Source organism: Amblyraja radiata, chromosome 6 (genome assembly GCF_010909765.2).
Source record: "Amblyraja radiata isolate CabotCenter1 chromosome 6, sAmbRad1.1.pri, whole genome shotgun sequence".
Taxonomy (NCBI): Eukaryota; Metazoa; Chordata; class Chondrichthyes; order Rajiformes; family Rajidae; genus Amblyraja; species Amblyraja radiata.
The window spans coordinates 48,793,154-48,812,967 of record NC_045961.1 but is presented as its reverse complement, the minus strand read 5'-3'; the positions used below and the strand labels follow the sequence as shown (position 1 = coordinate 48,812,967).

Genomic DNA, 19,814 nt, shown 5'->3' with positions numbered 1-19,814 from the left:
TTGTTTAGGAGTTGTCTAGGAGCTGAGGGCACTTTCCCACGGGACCGGCAGGCAGCTGCAAAATGGTTCATTTTCCTGCAGAAATTGCAAGTCTTTCCGAGGGCTGGGCACTGTGATTCCGTAGGATGCACATAATTACAGTTTGGACACTTCTGAGATCGCGGGACCCGAGATGTACGAACGGGCCGCGGTGGAGGGCGAAAGTTGTCCTGCATGCGTCGTTGTCCAGCAACACCAGTCAGATTTATGGCTCGGCTGTCAGATCCCCTCTGCCCATGCGGAGGGGTGACCACTTCGGCGATGCGGCACGCATGCATTGCTTGAGTCAGGGTTAGGTCAGGCCGTTGCAGCAGGTCGGCACGTAGTTTCTGGTCAAGCATGCCAGTGACGAGAATGTCCCTGGTGAGCTGGTCACGCATGGTTTCAAAACGGCACCGCTGAGCAAGGTAGCGCAGGTCAGCGATGAAACACTCGACAGGTTCGTCCGGCTGTTGCTTACGTGAGAAAAACCTGACCCGCTCCAGTATACGGTTGGAGGGCAGGTCGCTTATCTCCGCAAACTTGCGCAAAAGACATACCGGGTCATCGGCAGATTCAGCTGGCTCGACCGGCTGGCCGTTGTCATCCAGGACTGCTGGTTCGTAGACGAAAGCCTGAGCTCTCTTCATTGCGTCGGGACCGGCCAGGTTGAGCAGGAGTGAGGCTTTGACCGCGGCTGGGTCGTTCCGGTGCGCAATATTGACGAAGTGAGTGTAGTCCATCACAAAAGTCGACCATCGCTCCGCAATGTCAGCGTCAAAGACAAGGGGAGATGGCTTTCGGCATGAGGATGCCATATCAAAGGAAGCCCAACACTGGGCACTCAGGGGACAAATAAAAGAAAACCGGTAAACGGGAGACGCGAGTTTAACTTTCTGACACCATGTAAAGGATGATAGCTGACACACTGTAACCTTTACTAGGAGTTTATTATAGCACATGGCACACACGTCCCAGCACTGACTGCATCCAGCCTTCAGGCGTACTGGGACCTAGTGGGAGGAACAAAGGGAGGATACCACAGTTATACTAATATGATGGGGCGTGGTTAGTGGTGATGAGGTAGCTACATTATAGGTTGCATGCATAAACCATCTACAAGTAGCTTTTATGCTGGATAATCAGAAACGAACGAAGATTAAAAACAGTAAAATTCATGAATGGAGGATTGAATTATCTGCATATAGTGTTATTCAATTGAGTACTGCCCTGGTAAGGATAATGCTGCTCTGGATACATTAACTCAAGCATTTTGTGCCTCTGTTCATTCTTCTGTACTCACTGATCTTCACAATGGGCTGTGTCATCCTACACGATGTTCATTCCAAAAACGTACTTTTCTCTACAGAAGATGTGAAGATGACGTGTGCTTCATGTAGAATCTGTGCTGAATTAAAACCAAGATTCTTCCATCCTGAAGAAGGAAGATTGATCAAAGCTACTCAACTTATGGAACGTTTGAGTATTGACTTCAAAGGGCCTTTACCATCCTCCTCTCAAAATGTTTATATACTTACCATAGTCGATGAATATTCGAGGTTTCCATCCTTGTCCAAATATGTCAGCTGCTACGGATATCAAATGTTTAGATCAACTGTTTTCATTCTGTGGATTTCAAGTTACATACATTCTGATAGGGGCACCTCATTCATGTCAAAAGATTTAAAAGAGAGGAATAGAGGAATTGCAACAAATAAAACAACACCATATCATCCTATTGGAAATGGTCAGGTTGAGAGGTATAACGGAATCATTTTGAAAGCAGTGAAACTGGCTTTAAAGTCAAATGACATACCAGATCAGCAGTGGGAATGTGTTCTACCAGATGCATTACACTTCATCAGATCTCTACTGTCAATTGCTACCAATACTACTCCACATGAGCAGTTCTTTAACTTCAAATGGCGTTCTTCTAGTGGTACTTCTCTGCCATCATGGTTGACTAGCCCTGGGCCTGTGTTGCTTCGTCGGTATGTCCGATCAAAATAGAATGAGCCTTTTGTTGATGAAGTTCAGCTGACTAATGTCAACCCTTCTTATGCAACTATCAAGTATCAGGATGGACTTCAGTCAACTGTCTCACTTCGTGACCTTGCACCATGTCTGTCTTCTCCATCAGCTCCATCACTCCTTGATAATATTAATCGAGAACTTCCTTCAACAATCCCATCGTCCCCTATGGAAACTTCTATAAGTAATTCTAAAATTGAAAATGTAAATAACAATATGAGTGAAGTTGATGACCGAACAATATATGTACCACCAGCTATTGAAACACCATTATCTCCTGATGTTCCAGTGCTGCGACGGTCATCAAGACATATTAAACCTCCTGACAGCCTCAACTTATAAATAGGAGGGGAGAATGAAGTGTCCGCATGTGCGGGGCCTTTCCAGAGTGTGCGCATGTGTGGGGCCTTTCCAGAGTGTGCGCATGTGCGGGGTCAGTGATATTTTCCAGACGCTTTGAAGTTATGTATTACAGAAATTAGTTGCTTAAAGCTTAAATAAAGTAAATTACGAGTAGCGTAAAAGTTTCATTTGCCTCACAACATCATTGTGCCCTGGGGCATCTTCAATTGCTGTATACTAGGTATGTTACAAAACTTACCTTCGGCGGCGCTGCTGTTCTGTTACTGGCCGTGTGCGCTACTTTGGCGCCTTTGGTGGGGGGGGGGGGGAAATGCCGTTTTCTCCTGCCTGTCCGAGATATATTTTCTCGGGCTACTACCTGATGCTGAATAATCGTTCCGACTGCCGGTCTCGGAATTAAAAAAAAAAACATGGGACAATTTAAGCGCTGGAGTAAAATAAAAATCGACTTCTAACGCCGTCAACGGAACGGATCTCATGTACGGGACAAAACATAAGTTAAGTCGTATATTTTACATATAAACTTGCTTCTTAGGATTACTTTATTCAAAATTTCATCAGCGAAAATGTGATTATGTAAATATACAAACCGGCAGTGTTTTTCCTGCCGATATGGGGTTTAAAGTCACCGCAAACCGCAAATTTCCAATCGATCGCATGCCACAAAATCCCACTCGCAAGATAATTAAAATGGCCACTAATTTACGGGAATTAAACACTAAATTCCTTCCATTTGGCCTAGAAATTCATGACAATGAAATTTAAAAAGCATGTTATATTGTGAATTCTTGTGTGAATGTTATTTGGACACTTAGGCTATTTAAAAATGTTAACCTTTTCTTAAGAAATGGATAGATGTTTAGGTCTGGTAATTGAATTTTGTAATTAGCTACAATTAGGTAACTAACTAATTATATGCTTTAATTTCAGGTCATCCAAGTAAGATTGTTTCATATTTGTTTCAGTATGCTTCAATCTATAATAATAATGAACATTTCATTCAGTTCTCTTAATTTATAAGAAAGTTATGGGCTTTTGACTGTCCTCGGTCACAGCTTTTGAGTTAAGTCAATGGAAAAGCAATAGGGAAACAAGATGCCAATTTCAGAGTATGAAAATGGCCATAACTATTTTACTACTGAAGGTATGAAAGTGAATTAGGTGTCAAATTAAACTTCTTTTTATGCTTTATCTGATGGGATAAATTGCAGACTTGATTTTTAAAATCTCAAAATTTTGTAACATTACTATGTATACATTCAATTATTGTGTGACGTAGCCTTCCCCAATATATCCATTCAGTTTCAAATAACATTCAGTTTGTGCACAGGAATTATCAGTTTTATTTGTGTTGCTTGGAACACCAGGAGAAGCAAATGTCATTTGGACAGGTACATGCATAGGAAAGGTTTAGAGGGATATGGGGCCAAACGCAGGTAAATTAGACGATCGACATAGACGGGTTGGGCCGAGGGGCGCTTCCTCGCTGCCTGTCTCGGACTGAAATCACAAGTAGTCTGTTATAAAACGTCCAGCGTGGATTTTGCAAATAGGCAAAACACCCCTTTTACTTGATGAATGGATGCTGGCCAATTGTTTTTTTATTGGTTAACAGCTAACAATTGCCATCTGAAAGTCAATTTGTGCTGGACTTGCAGTAGTTTCTAAGGAGAAATCTGTGATTTGCACCGAAGACAGAATCAAAATGCTGGAGTAACTGAGCAGCAGCATCTTTGGAGTTTAAAGGATTAGGTGACGTTTCGGGTCGCGACCCTTCTTTAGTCTGTGTTTTTTTTTATTATTGTTGGTCTTCTGGGGCAACAAAACCTGTCGGAAGCGCTCGGTGGGTGGGCAGCGGAGACTGCGGGGAGACAGACGTTCACCCACTCACTCACTCACCCGCTCACTCACCCACTGACTGACTCACTCACTCACCCACTCACGCACCCACCCACTCACTCACCCACTCACTCACTCACCCACCCACCCACGAATCACTCACACCGCACGCCACCCTCTGCACGCCCACTCACTCGACATCACCAACTCACTCACTCTCACCACACCCTCACTCACTCACCAGCCACTCACTTCCCCCCCCCTCACTCACCATGCACCCGACCACCACTCACTCACCCACTTCAATCCTCTCACCCAAATCACTCTCACCCTCACTCACCCACTCCACTCACCCATCACTCACCTCACCCCCACTCATCAACCCCTCCCCATCACTCACTCACTCTCACCCACTCACTCTCACCCACTCACTCTCACCCACTCACTCTCACCCACTCACTCACCCACTCACTCACTCTCACTCACTCACCCACTCACTCACCCACTCACTCTCACTCACTCACCCACTCACTCACTCTCACCCACTCACTCTCACCCATTCACTCACTCACTCTCACTCACTCACCCACTCACTCTCACCCACTCTCTCACCCACTCACTCACTCTCACTCACTCTCACTCACTCACTCACTCACCCACTCACTCACCCACTCACTCACTCACTCACTCACTCACTCACCCACTCACTCTCACCCACTCACTCACTCTCACTCACTCTCACTCACTCACTCTGACTCACTCTCACTCACTCACTCTCACTCACTCTCACTCACTCACCCACTCACTCACTCTCACTCACTCACTCACTCACTCTCACCCACTCACTCACCCACTCACTCTCACTCACTCACCCACTCACTCACTCTCACCCACTCACTCTCACCCATTCACTCACTCTCACCCACTCACTCTCACCCAATCACTCACTCTCACTCTCACCCACTCACTCTCACTCACTCACCCACTCACTCACTCTCACCCACTCACTCACTCTCACTCATTCACTCACCCACTCACTCACTCTCACTCTCACTCACTCTCTCCCACTCACCCACACACTCACTCTCACTCACTCACTCACCCACTCACTCTCACTCACTCACCCACTCACTCACTCACTCTCTCCCACTCACCCACCCACTCACTCACCCACTCACTCACTCACCCACCCGCCGCGACGGCCATCTTTGGCGACGACTGACCGCAACCGGAAGTTGCTGCTCGCCAAGCCCAACCCCACTGCTGCACGTGACCATTAACGTCACTGGCCGGGCCAGCGAGCGACAGGCCCGGTCGCCCAGGGACGGGGCTGGCGGCGGGTGAGTGGAGTGTGTGTGTGAGCGGCTCTTGAGAGGGGTGGCTCCCTCTTCACAGCGACCTGATGCACGGGATGGTGCAACCTCCCAACGCCCCCCTCCCCCCTCCCCCCTCTCCCTCTCCCCAGAGACTTTCTCCTGCAACTACAGGAAATGTAACACCTGTCCATATACCTCCTCCCTCGCGTCCATCCAGGGACAGTGCAGAGTGAGTTGGTGCATTAAAGAGGCAAGCTCAGGGTTGCAGTAGGTCACTCCTGCAAACATGCTCTGCAAAGTCTTCACCCATCTGTATCATCTGTAGTTTATTTTTCTCCATTGCGGAAGAAGCAACAGTATCGGTTTATTATTGTCACATGTACCAAGATACAGCAAACTGTATGTCTATCCCATTAATAAATGAGCTTATTGCTAGGAACTGATTGTATTTTGGACATGACATTTAATTTAAATATCCATATATTCCCTTTCTATGTGAGTCACTCTGCACACCCCTCTACCCTGGCCTGGTCTCTCCCCACCCTCACCCCAATTTCTCTCACACCCTTCTCTTTCTGCATCTGACCCTCTGCTCTCTCTGAATTTTCCACTTCCTCCGCACCCAGCATTGTTTTCCCTTCCCCACCCCCAACTCCGGCTCTCTCTTTCGCCCTCTATATATCATCCCCCCAACTTGTCCCCTTCTCTCTCTTTAAAGCAGATTCAAATTTGAAAAAGTTGCAAATATTCAGAAGATCGGAGAACACATCGCCCACAGTAATCCATCTGGAAAAAGAGTGTGATTCACTGATAGTGATTTAAACTTACAGATATTCTATGAGAGGTACACAAAATTGCTGGGGAAACTCAGCGGGTGCAGCAGCATCTATGGAGCGAAGGAAATAGGCGACGTTTCGGGCCGAAACCCTTCTTCAGACTGCAGACTTCATAGAATATGCATAGATATTCTATGAGAGTTGACTAAATGTGATAAAAAAAACAAGTTGTACCATGGATATGATTACTTCCCCTCTGCACCCACTCCTCATGCTTGCTGGTAGTCGCTATCCCACAGTCTTATGTATTACCAGACAGTGAGTATTGGTTTGCTCGTTGTTTGTTAAGGCATCGTATTTAAGGTTTCTCCTTTCATTATCTGACACCTTCTAACAAGAGAAGTGACATCTTTGCCAGACTCCCTTTACTCCATAGCCAGAGTACACCAAGAGCAATCCTTATTAGTGCATAATCTGCACTTCTGTTTGAGGTCGGCACATTCAGCTCTGATCGAGATCAAAGGGATCCTTTTAGTTGTGAAACTCACTCGGCCAACTGTCTGCCTCAAGAATTTTTAAAACATTTTATACAGACTGAAGTAGCATCCTAATTATAAGTCAACTGTATCTGTGGAAAATAATTGGCCCGTTACCAATGGATGTTTCTGTTAATGGTGCATGTATTATCTGTGTGCAGTGAATATCCTTTCATTTGTTCCAAGATAATTTGTCTTCAGCATGAACGACAGTGATGATGACGATACACAATTGTCAGCCCATACTTTGGCTGCCCTGCAGGAGTTCTATCTGGATCAGCAGAAGAAGCAATGTGCAGAATCTGTAGAGGAGGACTGGGTAAAATACTGGTGTTTGTTTTGTGCCCTAACTTTTCCTGAAACACATTTCCTATTCGTCAGATTTCCTGTTTTAAATATGCAGTGCACTAGGTGGGGAGGGGGGTGGTGGTAAGATTTTATTAAAAGTTTATCAGTGGGTGGAAGAAAAATTGGATCAGCCAGACTGTAGTTTCTTTCAAACCTAATAACGGGTTTACAAGATTGTTGTAATTCATTATAAACTATCCATGGACACAGTCTTTCCGCTGACTGGATAGCAGAACGGTACAAAAACTTTTCACTGTACTTTGGTACAGGTAACAATAAACTAAACTAACCAAACTGAAAAGCTGTGAAGTACATTTACACCAGTTTAAGCTGTATGGAATCCAGGATTATCATACACAATATGGGTTGAATTGTGCACTTAGTTTTTCCTGTTATTTCTGTATCAGTAAGATTTATTCGTTTTATTTTTAGGTTAAATGATTAATCCTCTTTTAACTAAATTTCCATGTAGGTTAGAAACTGATTTTTTTTCATACTTTGTTTACCAGTTTCCCTGGGCATTTTCTTTTTTTACTCCTGCAGTCCAGATGACAAATTTTATGAGGATATGCACATAAATCGGGCGACTAACTCTCTTGCAGAGTAGTTTTTTCTGACTGAAACCAAGTGACAGAAAACATTTTGTAAAGAAGTGTCAACTTTGGTAGGCAGAATAGGAAGAAACAATATAGTTTAAGTGTCTCAATTCCAAAGTGTGTGTTTAGCAACATCTTGATGTGTATGTTTGTAAATTCTTCAAAAGAAAGGAAGATGTTTTGAACCTGTGTAAAACACTAGTTAGGCAACTGCTGGAATCTGGACACTGCTGATTTCTGACTGCTTTTTACCACTTGTCACTACACCACATTTAACTACTGACCAAGTGTTATTTCTGCAATTATTGTTTTTTATAGCAATTGAGCCAATTTTGGTACAGTGATGAAACTGCACAACGACTAGCCCAAGAGGCAATTGAAGCTGCAGGAAGTGGGGGCAGGTAAGTGCTTTCTTTCGCACAGGCTCAATGGTTTAATGTTCCTCATGGTGCATTGTTTTATCTGTCAGTTAGCAAATGCAGCACACTGGAAGGTTATGCAGTCAGTGGGTAAGATATGAACTAGGAATAAAAGACACAGTGCTGGAGTAACTCAGCAGGTCAGGCGGCATCCCTGGTAGACATGGAGAGGCAACATTTCAGGTTGGGATTACTACAATCGGATTCCGACCCGAAACGTCGACTATCCATGTTCTCCAGAGATGCTGCCTGACCTGTTGAGTTACTCCAGCACTTTGTGTTTAGCACTTATAAGGTTGGTGTGCAACTTGAATTCCATTTTATAATGAGATGCATCATCCCCAGCCTGGCTTGTGGCCTGCCCGTGGTAACCCTCCCTCCCCTTGTTTTCCTGGATGCAGAGAATGCAGACATGCTGGCGTAATGCACCCATGAGGTCGATAGGCATCAAAAAACAAGCCCCCTCTGAAAAACTTCAGCTGCTCGAACAGATTTGGTGGAAATGAAGGGATGGTCGAGACTTGCAATAGTGATACCAGGTTACGAGGACTCATCTGGTCATAGTCATACAGCGTGGAAAATGGCCCTTCAGCCCAACTTGCTCACACCGATCAATAAGTCCCATTATACACCAGTCCAACCTGCCTGTGTTTGGTCCATATTCTTCTAAACCTATTCTATCCATATACCTGTCCAAATGTTTTTTAAATGTTGTGATAGTACCTACCTCAACTACTTCCTCTGGCAGCTTGTTCCATATACCTACTATCTTTGCGTAAAAAAAGTTGCCCGTCTGGTTCCTATTAAATCTTTTCCCCCCTCGCCTTAAACCTATGTCCTCTGGTTCTTCATTCCCCTACTCTGGGTAAAAAAACTGTGCAATTACTCAGAATATTCATCTCATGATCTTTTACATCTTTATAAGATTACCCCTCACCCTCCTATGCTCCAAGGAATAGAGTCTTAGCCTGCTCAACCTCTCCCTAATAGCTCCGACCCTCGAGCCCTAGCAACATTCTCATAAAGGTACCATTTGTGTAGCATTGAGACTGTACCAGAACACCCTGACAGCATTTGAAAGCTCACCCTGCTCAAAGCGATTAAATTATTTTCAAATGGCTATTAATTTGTGAAATTCAAAACCTATTCCAATAAATCTAAATAATAAAGTAAAAAACTTTAAAAAATGAATCACTAAAATGTTAATGAATTATTAACCTTGTTAGAGTAATCCTTGTTAAAATAAGGTAAACTTGAGCACACAATGCACCTACCTTTTTCTCTGAAGGCAGCAGCGTTTCTTTTTTCTGGGTCATTGGGGATAATCCTGAGAATGTAGGTTTGGGGCTATATATTTCTTGAAATGGAGGTTAAATTTGTCAATCTTCCTATGCATGTGATGAATGGCTATATTTTACTTTCGTCATGTTGAATCTGTTCCAGAATCGCTTGCATCAGTGTCCCAAGTGTCTATCAGAAACTGAAACAACTTTGGAATGAAGAATTCTCTACCATATTGTTGGAATACGACAAGCGCTTTTCTATTTATGGAAAGGAATTTTTTTTCTATGACTATAACAATCCTCTTAATTTGCACGAGGATCTCCAGCCACACAGTTGTGATTTAGTGATCACCGATCCACCATACCTCTCAGATGAATGTCTCAGCAAGGTAGCACTAACAGTCAAATATCTGACAAAAGGAAAGATTCTTCTTTGTACTGGTATGTAGACTTATGGTTTGCTGCATTCATTGAAAAACAAAATGTGTTATTAATGTTTGAATAAGATTGGCTAATGAAGAAATAGAAACTCATTGATTTATCTACAACTATTTAATTAACGGTATTGCTGAGGGGTAGGAAGGCAGTTTGTATGTAGTAAGGCAGTTAAGGGCCTGTCCCACTTGCCTGTCCTTGGCACGCAAATTACGCGACCTCGTTCAGTCTGAATGAAGGGTCTTGACCCGAAACGTCACCCATTCCTTCTCTCCAGAGATGCTGCCGGTCCCGCTGAGTTACTCCAGCATTTTGTGTCTATCTTCAATTTTCTTGGCCCCGCTCTGCGAGTTGAAGTGTGGGCGGATCCGGACCGCAACGGCCGTGAGCCCCAGGCTGAGCTTGGCGATCGTTTGCCTGCTTCTGCTGCTGTCGGAGGTGAGACGTCGCGCCAGGGTCTTGGGCTTGTCCCACTTTGGCCGCCAGTTCCGCGACAGGCCGTTGGCTGTCAAAGATTTAGCCCGCACAATGTCGCGCACAACTACATACCCTCAGCGCTTCTCAGTGACATACGATGTCCGTGTGCCTCAACGCGACCACGAGGTCGCGTAATTTGCGTGCCAAGGACACCTAAGTGGGACAGGCCCTTTAGTTTTAGTGTTGTTTCAACATGCCTCTGGTTTCATTTGTGGTATCAGTGTTAATTACAAATCACAATTACTATTTTGTGAGGTCCACTTTGCTCCTGACTACCCTTTTTATTCCAATTCTATTCAGATAATATTTTGTGTTGATGCTGATATCCTTTGAATTACTTTTCACATATCCTTTTGCGGGTTTCACTATCCAAAGACCGTTTTGTTGGTTCTTTCACTTCCTCATGGAAGCCAGTCACCAAGGTCCTTCAAGTGTTAACCATTATAATCAAATTGCTTTGTTTCTGTGCCACAAAACTTGGCAATACTTCCTATTCCACAAACATTTGTTCGCAACAAACTTGATAAAAGTTACCAGTTCTATATTTTGTCAGCTTTTACTTCATTAAGATCATCTCTCTGCTTCATTCCATTGAACAATTTGGATGTGCCATCTTGCTAAAGCAGACAGAATAAGGATGGGTTTAGCAGTCTAAGACTGGGCACAGTTATGCACTGAGAATCAGCTAATATTGTTTTTAACAGGCAGTAAAGCAATATAAATGTAATAAATATTACTGGACAGGAAAATGGTATGCTAAGCTATCCAGATTGTGAAATTCCTCGATTTGATCCATAATTTCCCTAAACTTTATCAATTTGGCAGCTTATAACTGATAAATCAGATAACGAAAGTTACATAATTGGATAAACTTGGATTGTTTTCTCCGATGCTATTATAGTCGACGATAGAGATTTATGAAATTACGAGAGGCATAGACAGTCTGAACCTTTTTGCCAGGGTGGAATTATCAAAGACAAAAGTCATAGCTTTAAGGTGAGAGGGGCAAAGTTTGAATGAGATATACAGGGCAAGTCAGGAGTGGCGGTGGAGGCGGAAGCAGATGGTGGTGGAGGCGGAAGCAGATGTGATAGTGGCATTTAAGAGGCTTTTAGATTGTTTCATGGATATGCGGGGCATGGAAGGACATGGATCATGCACAGGCAAAAGAAATTAGTTTGATTTGGCATTATGTTTGGCATGGACATTGTGAGCCAAGGGCCTGGTCAAGTGGTATATTGTTCTATGTACTCCACCTCGCAGTAGAGGCACAGAGTAGGGAAAAGAGGCAGGGAAACATTAGTCAGGAGAAATTTGTTACGGGATGTTAAATGAGAGAACGATTAAGGTCCACATTGGTAACTTGATTAGTTAAATACTTTATCAAAATTTGCTGATGAGAGAATCATGGTGAATGAAGTGTAGTAACGTATGTCACTTCTCTTTCAGGTGCAGTCATGGAAGACCTGGCAGCTAAGTTACTTTCTGTGAAAATGTGTACATTTCTCCCCAAACACAATAGGAATTTAGCAAATCGATTTTGCTGTTACACAAACTATACTTCAGGATTAGATATACCCAATTAATAAATGGAATTTAAGTGAAAAATGAATGGCTTCATACTTTGTTAATTTGAAAGGAATTCTATGTAATGATATGCCCTAAGTGTTTGGTATATGGATCATCAAGACTGCTTGTGTTATCTATTACAATACCCGAGGCTGCAGTTTGTAAATTTATTCCACAAAGATATTTTCATTATTTTGTAAATCAGTATAAAAATTGATTTACCTGATGAAATCTGTAATTGCATTGTGATTGTCTATTACTTCAGATGCTGTATTTGAGACAATCCTAAATTAGGAGGTCCATTCTGGACCACAGTGGTTTCTTAGTATCTAGACCCAGTATTATTTGCATAGGTTTAACATCAGATGGGCAAGCAGTCTCTTTTTAACAAAAACATACTTGTAGATACATATATTTCAATCTTAAATAGTGTCAGAAATTGAGATTGCTTACTTGTTTAGAGCACTGACAGACTTGGACACATGCAATGTTAAGCTTTGATATTAGGCAATGTTATCTAAAAGATGATAACTTTCCCTGATGGCCCCATGATAAGAAGATGTAGGAATAGTCTTCTGACAATTATTGCATCTGCCTTTAATTACAAATTGACATCATTGAGGGTGCGATGAGGGTAATAAAGTTGATATGAGTAAGAATCTCAAAACGCTGTAGAGAGCAGAAGATCAAGGAGCAATGTTCCAACACCAACCCGTTGTGGGATGTGTAAATGACTTGCTTGTCTTTTAAATAGAGAAGCTTGCACCAAATCTTAACACATTGGAGCTACTGTCAAAGTTGATTTTGGAAGTCAAATGGTTGCCTAAAAAGTAGTGGAGATTGTATATGGTGAACCAAGCAGCATCTATGTAATGCATTTTCTGTATTAAAGTTTATAACATGGACAGTGTTCAGGCTTTCTTGTGCTTGGAGGTGGTATGCTGTTATAAGAAACAAATGTTCATGTCTCAATCATAAATACTTTAATATCTAAAATTGAATTATTTGATAAGTATACCATAGTAATAATTAAATACAATAATAACAATTGTAGATTTTTCAATCTTTAAATACACTGCTTTAACATTACAAAATTTTACAAATCTGAAGTATCAAATATACACATGTACATTTATAGTTAACTATTCCAAATGCAGTAAAAACCACAGATTAAGCAAATTAAAGGAAATAACTCCTATAATATCTGAATATATTTGTTTTCTATATGAAGACTGTAGCCATTACTCTGGTAACAAATCATCTCCTAGTTCTTCATCTGCAAACTCATCTTCTTCAACACGTTTTCGAGCTGCAGTTTTGGGCCGTTCAATTTGTGGTCCAAGTGGATCCACGTATGATGCATCTATTATTACAGAAAGCAATTAAAATGTGGAAGGAGCACATTTTGTTTTCTTATGGTAATAATATTGGTCAATTGTTCCAGACATGGATTGGAAAACTTGTAATATTTTTGAATGGCAGATTCAGTAAATAATGTAAGATTTTAATTAATATCACACTTTGGTTTCAGAGTTAAACTCAAAATTGAGAAACCATATATTTAAGTGGAACCCACAGATTTGAACACTACTAATAAATGAAATAATGTTTCATTTCATCATGGGAATTGTGACAATTCTACCAACTAATTTAAAAGGAGTTGTTAATGGGCATGTGCAAGAGATTAAGTTGCATGGTTATGGGAGGTTAATAGGGATAATTTGATTGTTTTGCGTTGAGCCATCATGGACTTGATAGCTACATCATGCAGTAAGAAATATGAGTGTACATATAGTCTGCTACAACATAACACGTGATGAATTAGGCAACACAATTTGCATTAGGCTGACCAAATTGGTTATAATGTCATTTCAATTGGAAGCTAGAGATCCTCAAGTTACTTTGGAAATGTACAAGGGGGAAAAAGCCATCATTTCAGGGACAAAAAATCTTGTTTGCATATAACCTTCCCTAATCAGATAAATTTGTTCAGATTGATAAGATTGTTACTAATAAGTAACAAAAACTTATTGCTATTGAAAATAACTTTAGTTTTGAAAACCCAATGGCAAAAAAATTACAATGTTACTGATAGTCTGAAACCCTCTAGCCCTTAACTCCATTGACACAGATGGTGCTATAACATGATTTTCTTAACATCAGGTTTCTTAGGAACACAACTATATTGTTATAGCAGAATTACCTGTATATTAGAAGATGTAGGTGATGTGGTCTTTCAAGTCTGTTCAACAATAATTCAGTAAGGTCATGACTGATTATACGGCATGAGTCCATTTGGCTGTCTGACCAGCTCAATAACCCCCAAATTATTCATGTTAACATTGAATGTTCAACAGCTGAGCATCCACAAAGGTAGAGAGCTCTCTAAAGAAGTTTCTCCAACATGATCGGCAAACTTATTTTATTGAGCTTGCCATTCTAGACTACCCAACTACAGGAAGTTGCCTTTGTCATCTACCTCATTAAATCCTTAGAATATGTCTTAGAAATGAGATTCTCTTGCATGTTCTAAATTTGTGTGTCCAAGTCAGTCTCCTTTAATCAGTTGATAGGGCAACTATTATCCCAGGAGTCTCATGAATCAACACGGTGCTGACTGCAAGGAAAAAGTATATCTGTCCTGAAGTGTAGAAACCAACACTACTCCGGACCCCGCAGTCTCTTGTTCATCACCATTCCTTAGCGCCCTACCGTTTACTGTATAAGTTCTATCCCTGTTTGACTTCCTGAAATGCATCATGCACTTGGGATTTTATTTCAAAGTCTCGGCACGAGACTATGTGTAGAGCCCGCATGCGCATCAATACAACGACGCATTGCACGAGATTCGGATGGGGAAATGGACATTGGGATTTCCCTGTGATATATCATTAAAGTCGGACGGTAAGTTTCACAGGAACTGTTGTTTTCGACGCTGGTTTAGGTCCCAAAAATGGAGAAGCCTAAGACCAAGGGCAAACGTGCAGCTGAAAAGTCAGCAGCAGATAACGGCAACGGGAGAGGTCGGTGGCTGTCGGTATCAAACTCGTAGATGCTGGCAGGCGCAGCCTGCACAGCAACCTCTGCAAAAGCTCCGAAAGGGAGCAGTTTGTCGACCCCCAGTTCGGGGAAAACGGCAAAAAATGTCCAAAAGGATAATACTCAGAAGGAAGGAACTGCCTCAACATCCATTGAGGATGTCATTTGTCGGCTCTCAAAACCTGGGAAACCTGATTGAGAGGCTGGTCGAAGGGAATGTGCTCTGCACACAGGCGACCGATACAGGTAGTTCCAGCCAGGTGTCTGCGGCGGCAATACCTGGTCCATGTATTTATATTATACTAGACCAAGGGCAGACCCGTTGGGTCTGGTCCCTGAACGTCCTTCAGACCCCGAGTACTGGGATGGGGGGGGGGGGGGGGGGGAGGGTGGAGTGAGCCTGCGGGCCAGGCGTACGCCGTCAAGACGCTGCGTACGAGGTCGAGACGCTGTGTACGCCGTCAAGACGCTGCGTTCGACGTCGAGACGCTCCGTACGCCCTCAATGTGCCTGCGGGCCGACAGGCCGTTAACTCTCCAGCTCTGTCACGCTGGCTCAAGCGAAAGATCGGCTGTTCCCCCGCTGCTTTTCCGAGCACGGCGAAAAGCAGCGGGGGAAGAGCCGATCTTTGGCTTGAGCCAGCGCGAGAGAGCGGGGGGGGGGGGGGGGGGGGAGTGGAGGAGCGCCGGGCGGCTGCAGCGAAAAACTGCAAGACGGTTTTCTCCATCATTTGGACCCTACCATATAAAGGAAAATAGACATGTACTTGCCTATATCCTTATTGGGGCTGGTTTCATAAGGATCATTAACTCCAGGCAGCATCTTCAACTTGGAACTCATCCTTTCTCCTTTGGCACTGCTGACATGGCAATTTTGTCCATTTTCTGAAAAATGCAGGGAAAGTCAAAGATACAAATGCATTTACAAAATGTGAACAATCACAACTGGTGCAGGCAGCAGGGTGCATGTAACAACTTCATCAGTGCCTGGAAACTACCTTTAAAATTAGTTGGAGCAAATTAGAATATAACAAAAAGTTAAGTAAGCAAACAGAAGTCATGCTATTCATTTTTTTTTAAATAGAACAATATAAGATAAGAAAATCAAAACCTGTTAAAATAAATCCTATTTTGCAATATATTTGAGAATTCCAAAAACATCTCTAGGCCATGTATGCACTCAGTCCTTTAGAATATCTACTCCTGTGTCATATGGGGAATTAGGGGTTTGCTTCTCAACATAAATATGTAGAACAAAATAATGATCAATTTTCAGCATCATTTATAAATAAACAAAGTCAATTAAAGTTTTAAGTAGAGAGTGATAAAAATTACATTATTTTCACGGTTATTTTTGGCAGTTATGTGTGCTGAATGGACATTCACCTCTCAACATAAAAGTACTTTAGTAACCATCCACATATATTAATAAATGTCATCTAATAAGATAATTTATATTTTCACAACATTTTCTTCTCTAAACTTGCTACAGACCTCCAATATCCTTCAATCCTCAGGTATTGATTTACGATCTCAGGATCCAGATTGTGGTTGTTGAACCTGTCGCTCATATACATCCTCAAAATGGAAACTTAATTTGTTTTTTTATGAAAGTGTGTATGTTCTTTAGGAGTATTCCAGGAATATTGCTGGATTTAAGAAAATCGGACTCGAGAAGATCACATTATACAACCATAGTAACTAGAATTTTCAAATAAACAAACAAGGTACATGGCTTGTAAAGGAAATTACTCTTATAGAAGAACAGTGGGTAAAAAAAGGTTATGTTATAGCACTGTTCCAACTTATTCCTGGGCACAAGGTAAAATCAAGGCAAGGATAATACAAGGTAAAAAATACTGGCATGGATAAACAGCCATGATCACGTCGAATGGTGGAGCAAGGCCTAATCCTACTACTATTTTCCATGCTTCTTTGTTTTTGTTAGATATGGTACTACCCTGCTTACACAAGAAAAATACTATCTAGTGTATGGTAGATCTACTTTTTTGCTTAAGTCAGTAAGGAAATAAATTCCTTCACCACATGGATTTAAAAGATGAAAGAACATCCATACAATCTAAATTATTCAACTTCAATGGAAAAATAATCTGGTACACCTACCACTCCCAGCGCTGCCCTCTCTGCGCCCACGAGCACTGCCATCTCTGCCAGATTTCACACGCTGATGTAAAAATAGAATCACAGGCAAACAGTTTTAACTATTCTACAAATGCAGAGATTCCAAAATATTGACAAGGACATCAGCATCATGCATTACATTCACTAGCATAAGCAAAACCAGAACACAAAGCTGGAATATAAAGCTAACTGAATTGTTAGCAATTATCGACTTGGAAATAAAAAAGCATATAGGAAAGACAAACTGGGAATTGATAAGTATTGTGAAATTCTGTATTTAAATATATTCCTTTGAATGACAAAAACAGGCCAAAGAGATTGAATTGTAGAGTTTAGAGCTTTGGTAGGTGAAAGCACTGGGGGGGATTGTCGGGGAGGGGTGGGGTGGTTGGGGGGAGGGATATGGGGGCGGGAGGGGGGTGTGGGGAGGGGGTTGTGAGGGAGGGGGTGTGGACAGGGGAGGGGGAGAGTGCTCGGAGAAAAGACAGGGGAAGAGCCATGGGGGAGAAGGGGGTATCACGGGGGAGGTGGACAGGAGCCAGCAAGGGGGACCATAGAGGAAGGGGCTGCACCTGGCAGTGCGATGGGGACTCACAGCGGGCACTGGTCGTTGGTCGTTCTCCTCCACCGGGATCAGAGTCTCCTCTTTCCATTTGGTGACATTTACACTGTCTGCCTCTATGATTTATGTGAAAAACAATATCACACTAATTCAAGAAAGAGTTTTCTGATCTTGGATGAAGTAAAATGACTAACTAGTGAAATATTGCATTGGATTAATACTGTTGCACGCATTGAATTACTTTGTATTAATACATGTAGAATGGGTTTGATATTTGACCCATTCATTTGACCCATTGATTAAATGAGATTCTACATGAAATATTGTCCTTACTCACTTGTTCTCTTATTTCCTTCAGTTTTTCAATTTTTTTCAGTCTTGTGGCATATTCCTGAACCTCCTTGAGCCCCATATCTGTGCAAAGGCGAACTAGAAAGCGCAAACCTAAACAAAGGATTAGATAAGAAATGGAACAACAGACCAAAAAATAAATTATCATAAGAGCAGAATATCTTAAATTAATAGGCTGTCCCTTGAGAACCCATATTCTTAGAGGTAACCATGGAAATAGTGGATGCAGCGGTTGTCATCTCCAAAATTATGTAAATTTTAGAACATATCTTGCAGATTGGTGGATTGCTAATGCAGTCCCATTATTTAAAAAGTAGGTGGAGAACAGCGATCTAGTTAACTCAACATTAGTAGTAGGACTATTCTCGTCTATTATCCTTTATAAGGATAGTGAGGATTGTTAGAAAATATCAGATTAGATAACGTCAGCATAGATTTAAGAACGGAAAATAGTGCTCGATAAACCTACTAGAGATTTTCAAGACGTGACTTGTCAAACAGAAAAGGGAGAGCCAGTAGATTTGCAGAAGCCTTTTGATGAAGATCTGCATTAAAGGTTAATGTGCAAATTAAAGCAAACAGGATTCAGTAAGTAAGTTTATTGGCCAAGTATTCACATACAAGGAATTTGCCTTGGTGCTCTGCCCACAAGTAACAACATGACATACAGTGACAGTTACGAATGACTCATAAAACACTAAACATTCATAATAATAAAACATTAATGATAAAACACCATTGATCAAGCATGTGAACCAACAAAATACCAGATCAAAGGGAGGCTACAGATTTTTGGCTGTTGAGTAGAGTAACTACTCGTGGATAAAAACTGTTTTTATGTTTGGCTGTGGCAGCTTTGACAGTCCGGAGTCGCCTTCCAGAGGGAAGTGATTCAAAGAGTTTGTGGCCAGGGTGAGAGGGGTCAGAGATGATCTTGCCCGCTCGCTTCCTGGCCCTTGCAGTGTACAGTTCGTCAATGGAGGGAAGGTTGCAGCCAATAATCTTGTCTGCTGATCGGACGATTTGCTGCAGCCTCCAGGTGTCGTGCTTGGTGGCTGAGCCAAACCAGACCATGATGGAGAAGGTGAGAACAGACTCTACGATGGCCGTGTAGAATTGGACCATCATTGCCTGTAGCAGATTGTGCTTCCTCAGCTGCTGCAGGAAGTACATCCTCTGTTGTGCCTTTTTGACTGTGGAGTCGATGGTGGCCCACCACTTAAGGTCCTTGGATATGATGGTTCCCAGGAACTTAAAAGACTCCACAGATGTGACTGTGGCGTTGTTGATGGTGAGTGGGGTGAGGGGAGGGGGAGCTCTCCTAAAGTCTACAATCAATTCCACTGTCTTAAGAGCATTGAGCTCCAGGTTGTTGCTACGGCACCAGGACGCCAGCTGTGACACTTCCTTGTCTGTAGTCAGATTCCTCCCCATCCTGGATCAGTCCAATCAGAGTTGTGTCGTCCGCAAACTTGAGAAGCTTGACAGAGGTGTCTGTGGAGGTGCAGTCGTTGGTGTAGAGAGAGTAGAGGAGAGGAGAGAGTACGCAGCCTTGCGGTGCTGGTATGCTGAGTGTTTGCGGGTCCGAGATGTGCTTTCCCAGCCTCACATGCTGCTTCCTGTCTGTCAGGAAGTTGGTGATCCACTGACAGAGGGGTTCAGGCACAGTCAACTCGGAAAGTTTGGAGTGTAGTAGCTCTGGCACAATGGTGTTG

At 42.4% G+C, this 19,814-nt stretch overlaps 2 protein-coding genes across 3 annotated transcripts in view; one reads left to right on the top strand and one right to left on the bottom strand.

The window, feature by feature from the left end:
- Positions 1-5,518: 5,518 nt before the first annotated feature.
- Positions 5,519-12,916, top strand: eef1akmt1 (EEF1A lysine methyltransferase 1). Of its 2 annotated transcripts, none has more exons than XM_033022738.1 (5): positions 5,519-5,591; positions 7,066-7,198; positions 8,142-8,224; positions 9,686-9,966; positions 11,887-12,916. In XM_033022738.1, exons 2-5 carry the CDS (start codon positions 7,082-7,084, stop codon positions 12,021-12,023), a joined length of 618 nt encoding a protein of 205 aa, XP_032878629.1. In that variant the 5' UTR covers positions 5,519-5,591; positions 7,066-7,081; the 3' UTR covers positions 12,024-12,916. The 2 variants fall into 2 exon arrangements, with proteins under 2 accessions (XP_032878629.1, XP_032878631.1); XM_033022740.1 differs by lacking the exon at positions 5,519-5,591 and adding an exon at positions 6,286-6,344.
- Positions 12,388-19,814, bottom strand: part of ift88 (intraflagellar transport 88) — a 74,031-nt gene continuing 66,604 nt past the window's right edge. Inside the window, exons 23-26 of the mRNA XM_033022737.1 lie at positions 18,086-18,192; positions 17,169-17,229; positions 15,816-15,929; positions 12,388-13,369 (exon numbers count right to left, since the gene is read on the bottom strand). Of these exons, the coding sequence (XP_032878628.1) occupies positions 13,248-13,369; positions 15,816-15,929; positions 17,169-17,229; positions 18,086-18,192 (404 nt within the window). The 3' untranslated portion in view covers positions 12,388-13,247. The remainder of the gene's footprint in view (positions 13,370-15,815; positions 15,930-17,168; positions 17,230-18,085; positions 18,193-19,814) is intronic.

Excerpts from the sequence above, each read along its gene's own strand:
- eef1akmt1 (XM_033022738.1), top strand. The coding sequence starts at position 7,082 with ATGAACGACAGTGATGATGACGATACACAATTGTCAGCCCATACTTTG. Across the intron at positions 8,225-9,685 it reads GCTGCAGGAAGTGGGGGCAG|AATCGCTTGCATCAGTGTCC; the intron begins GTAAGTGCTTTC and ends AATCTGTTCCAG. Across the intron at positions 9,967-11,886 it reads AAAGATTCTTCTTTGTACTG|GTGCAGTCATGGAAGACCTG; the intron begins GTATGTAGACTT and ends CTTCTCTTTCAG.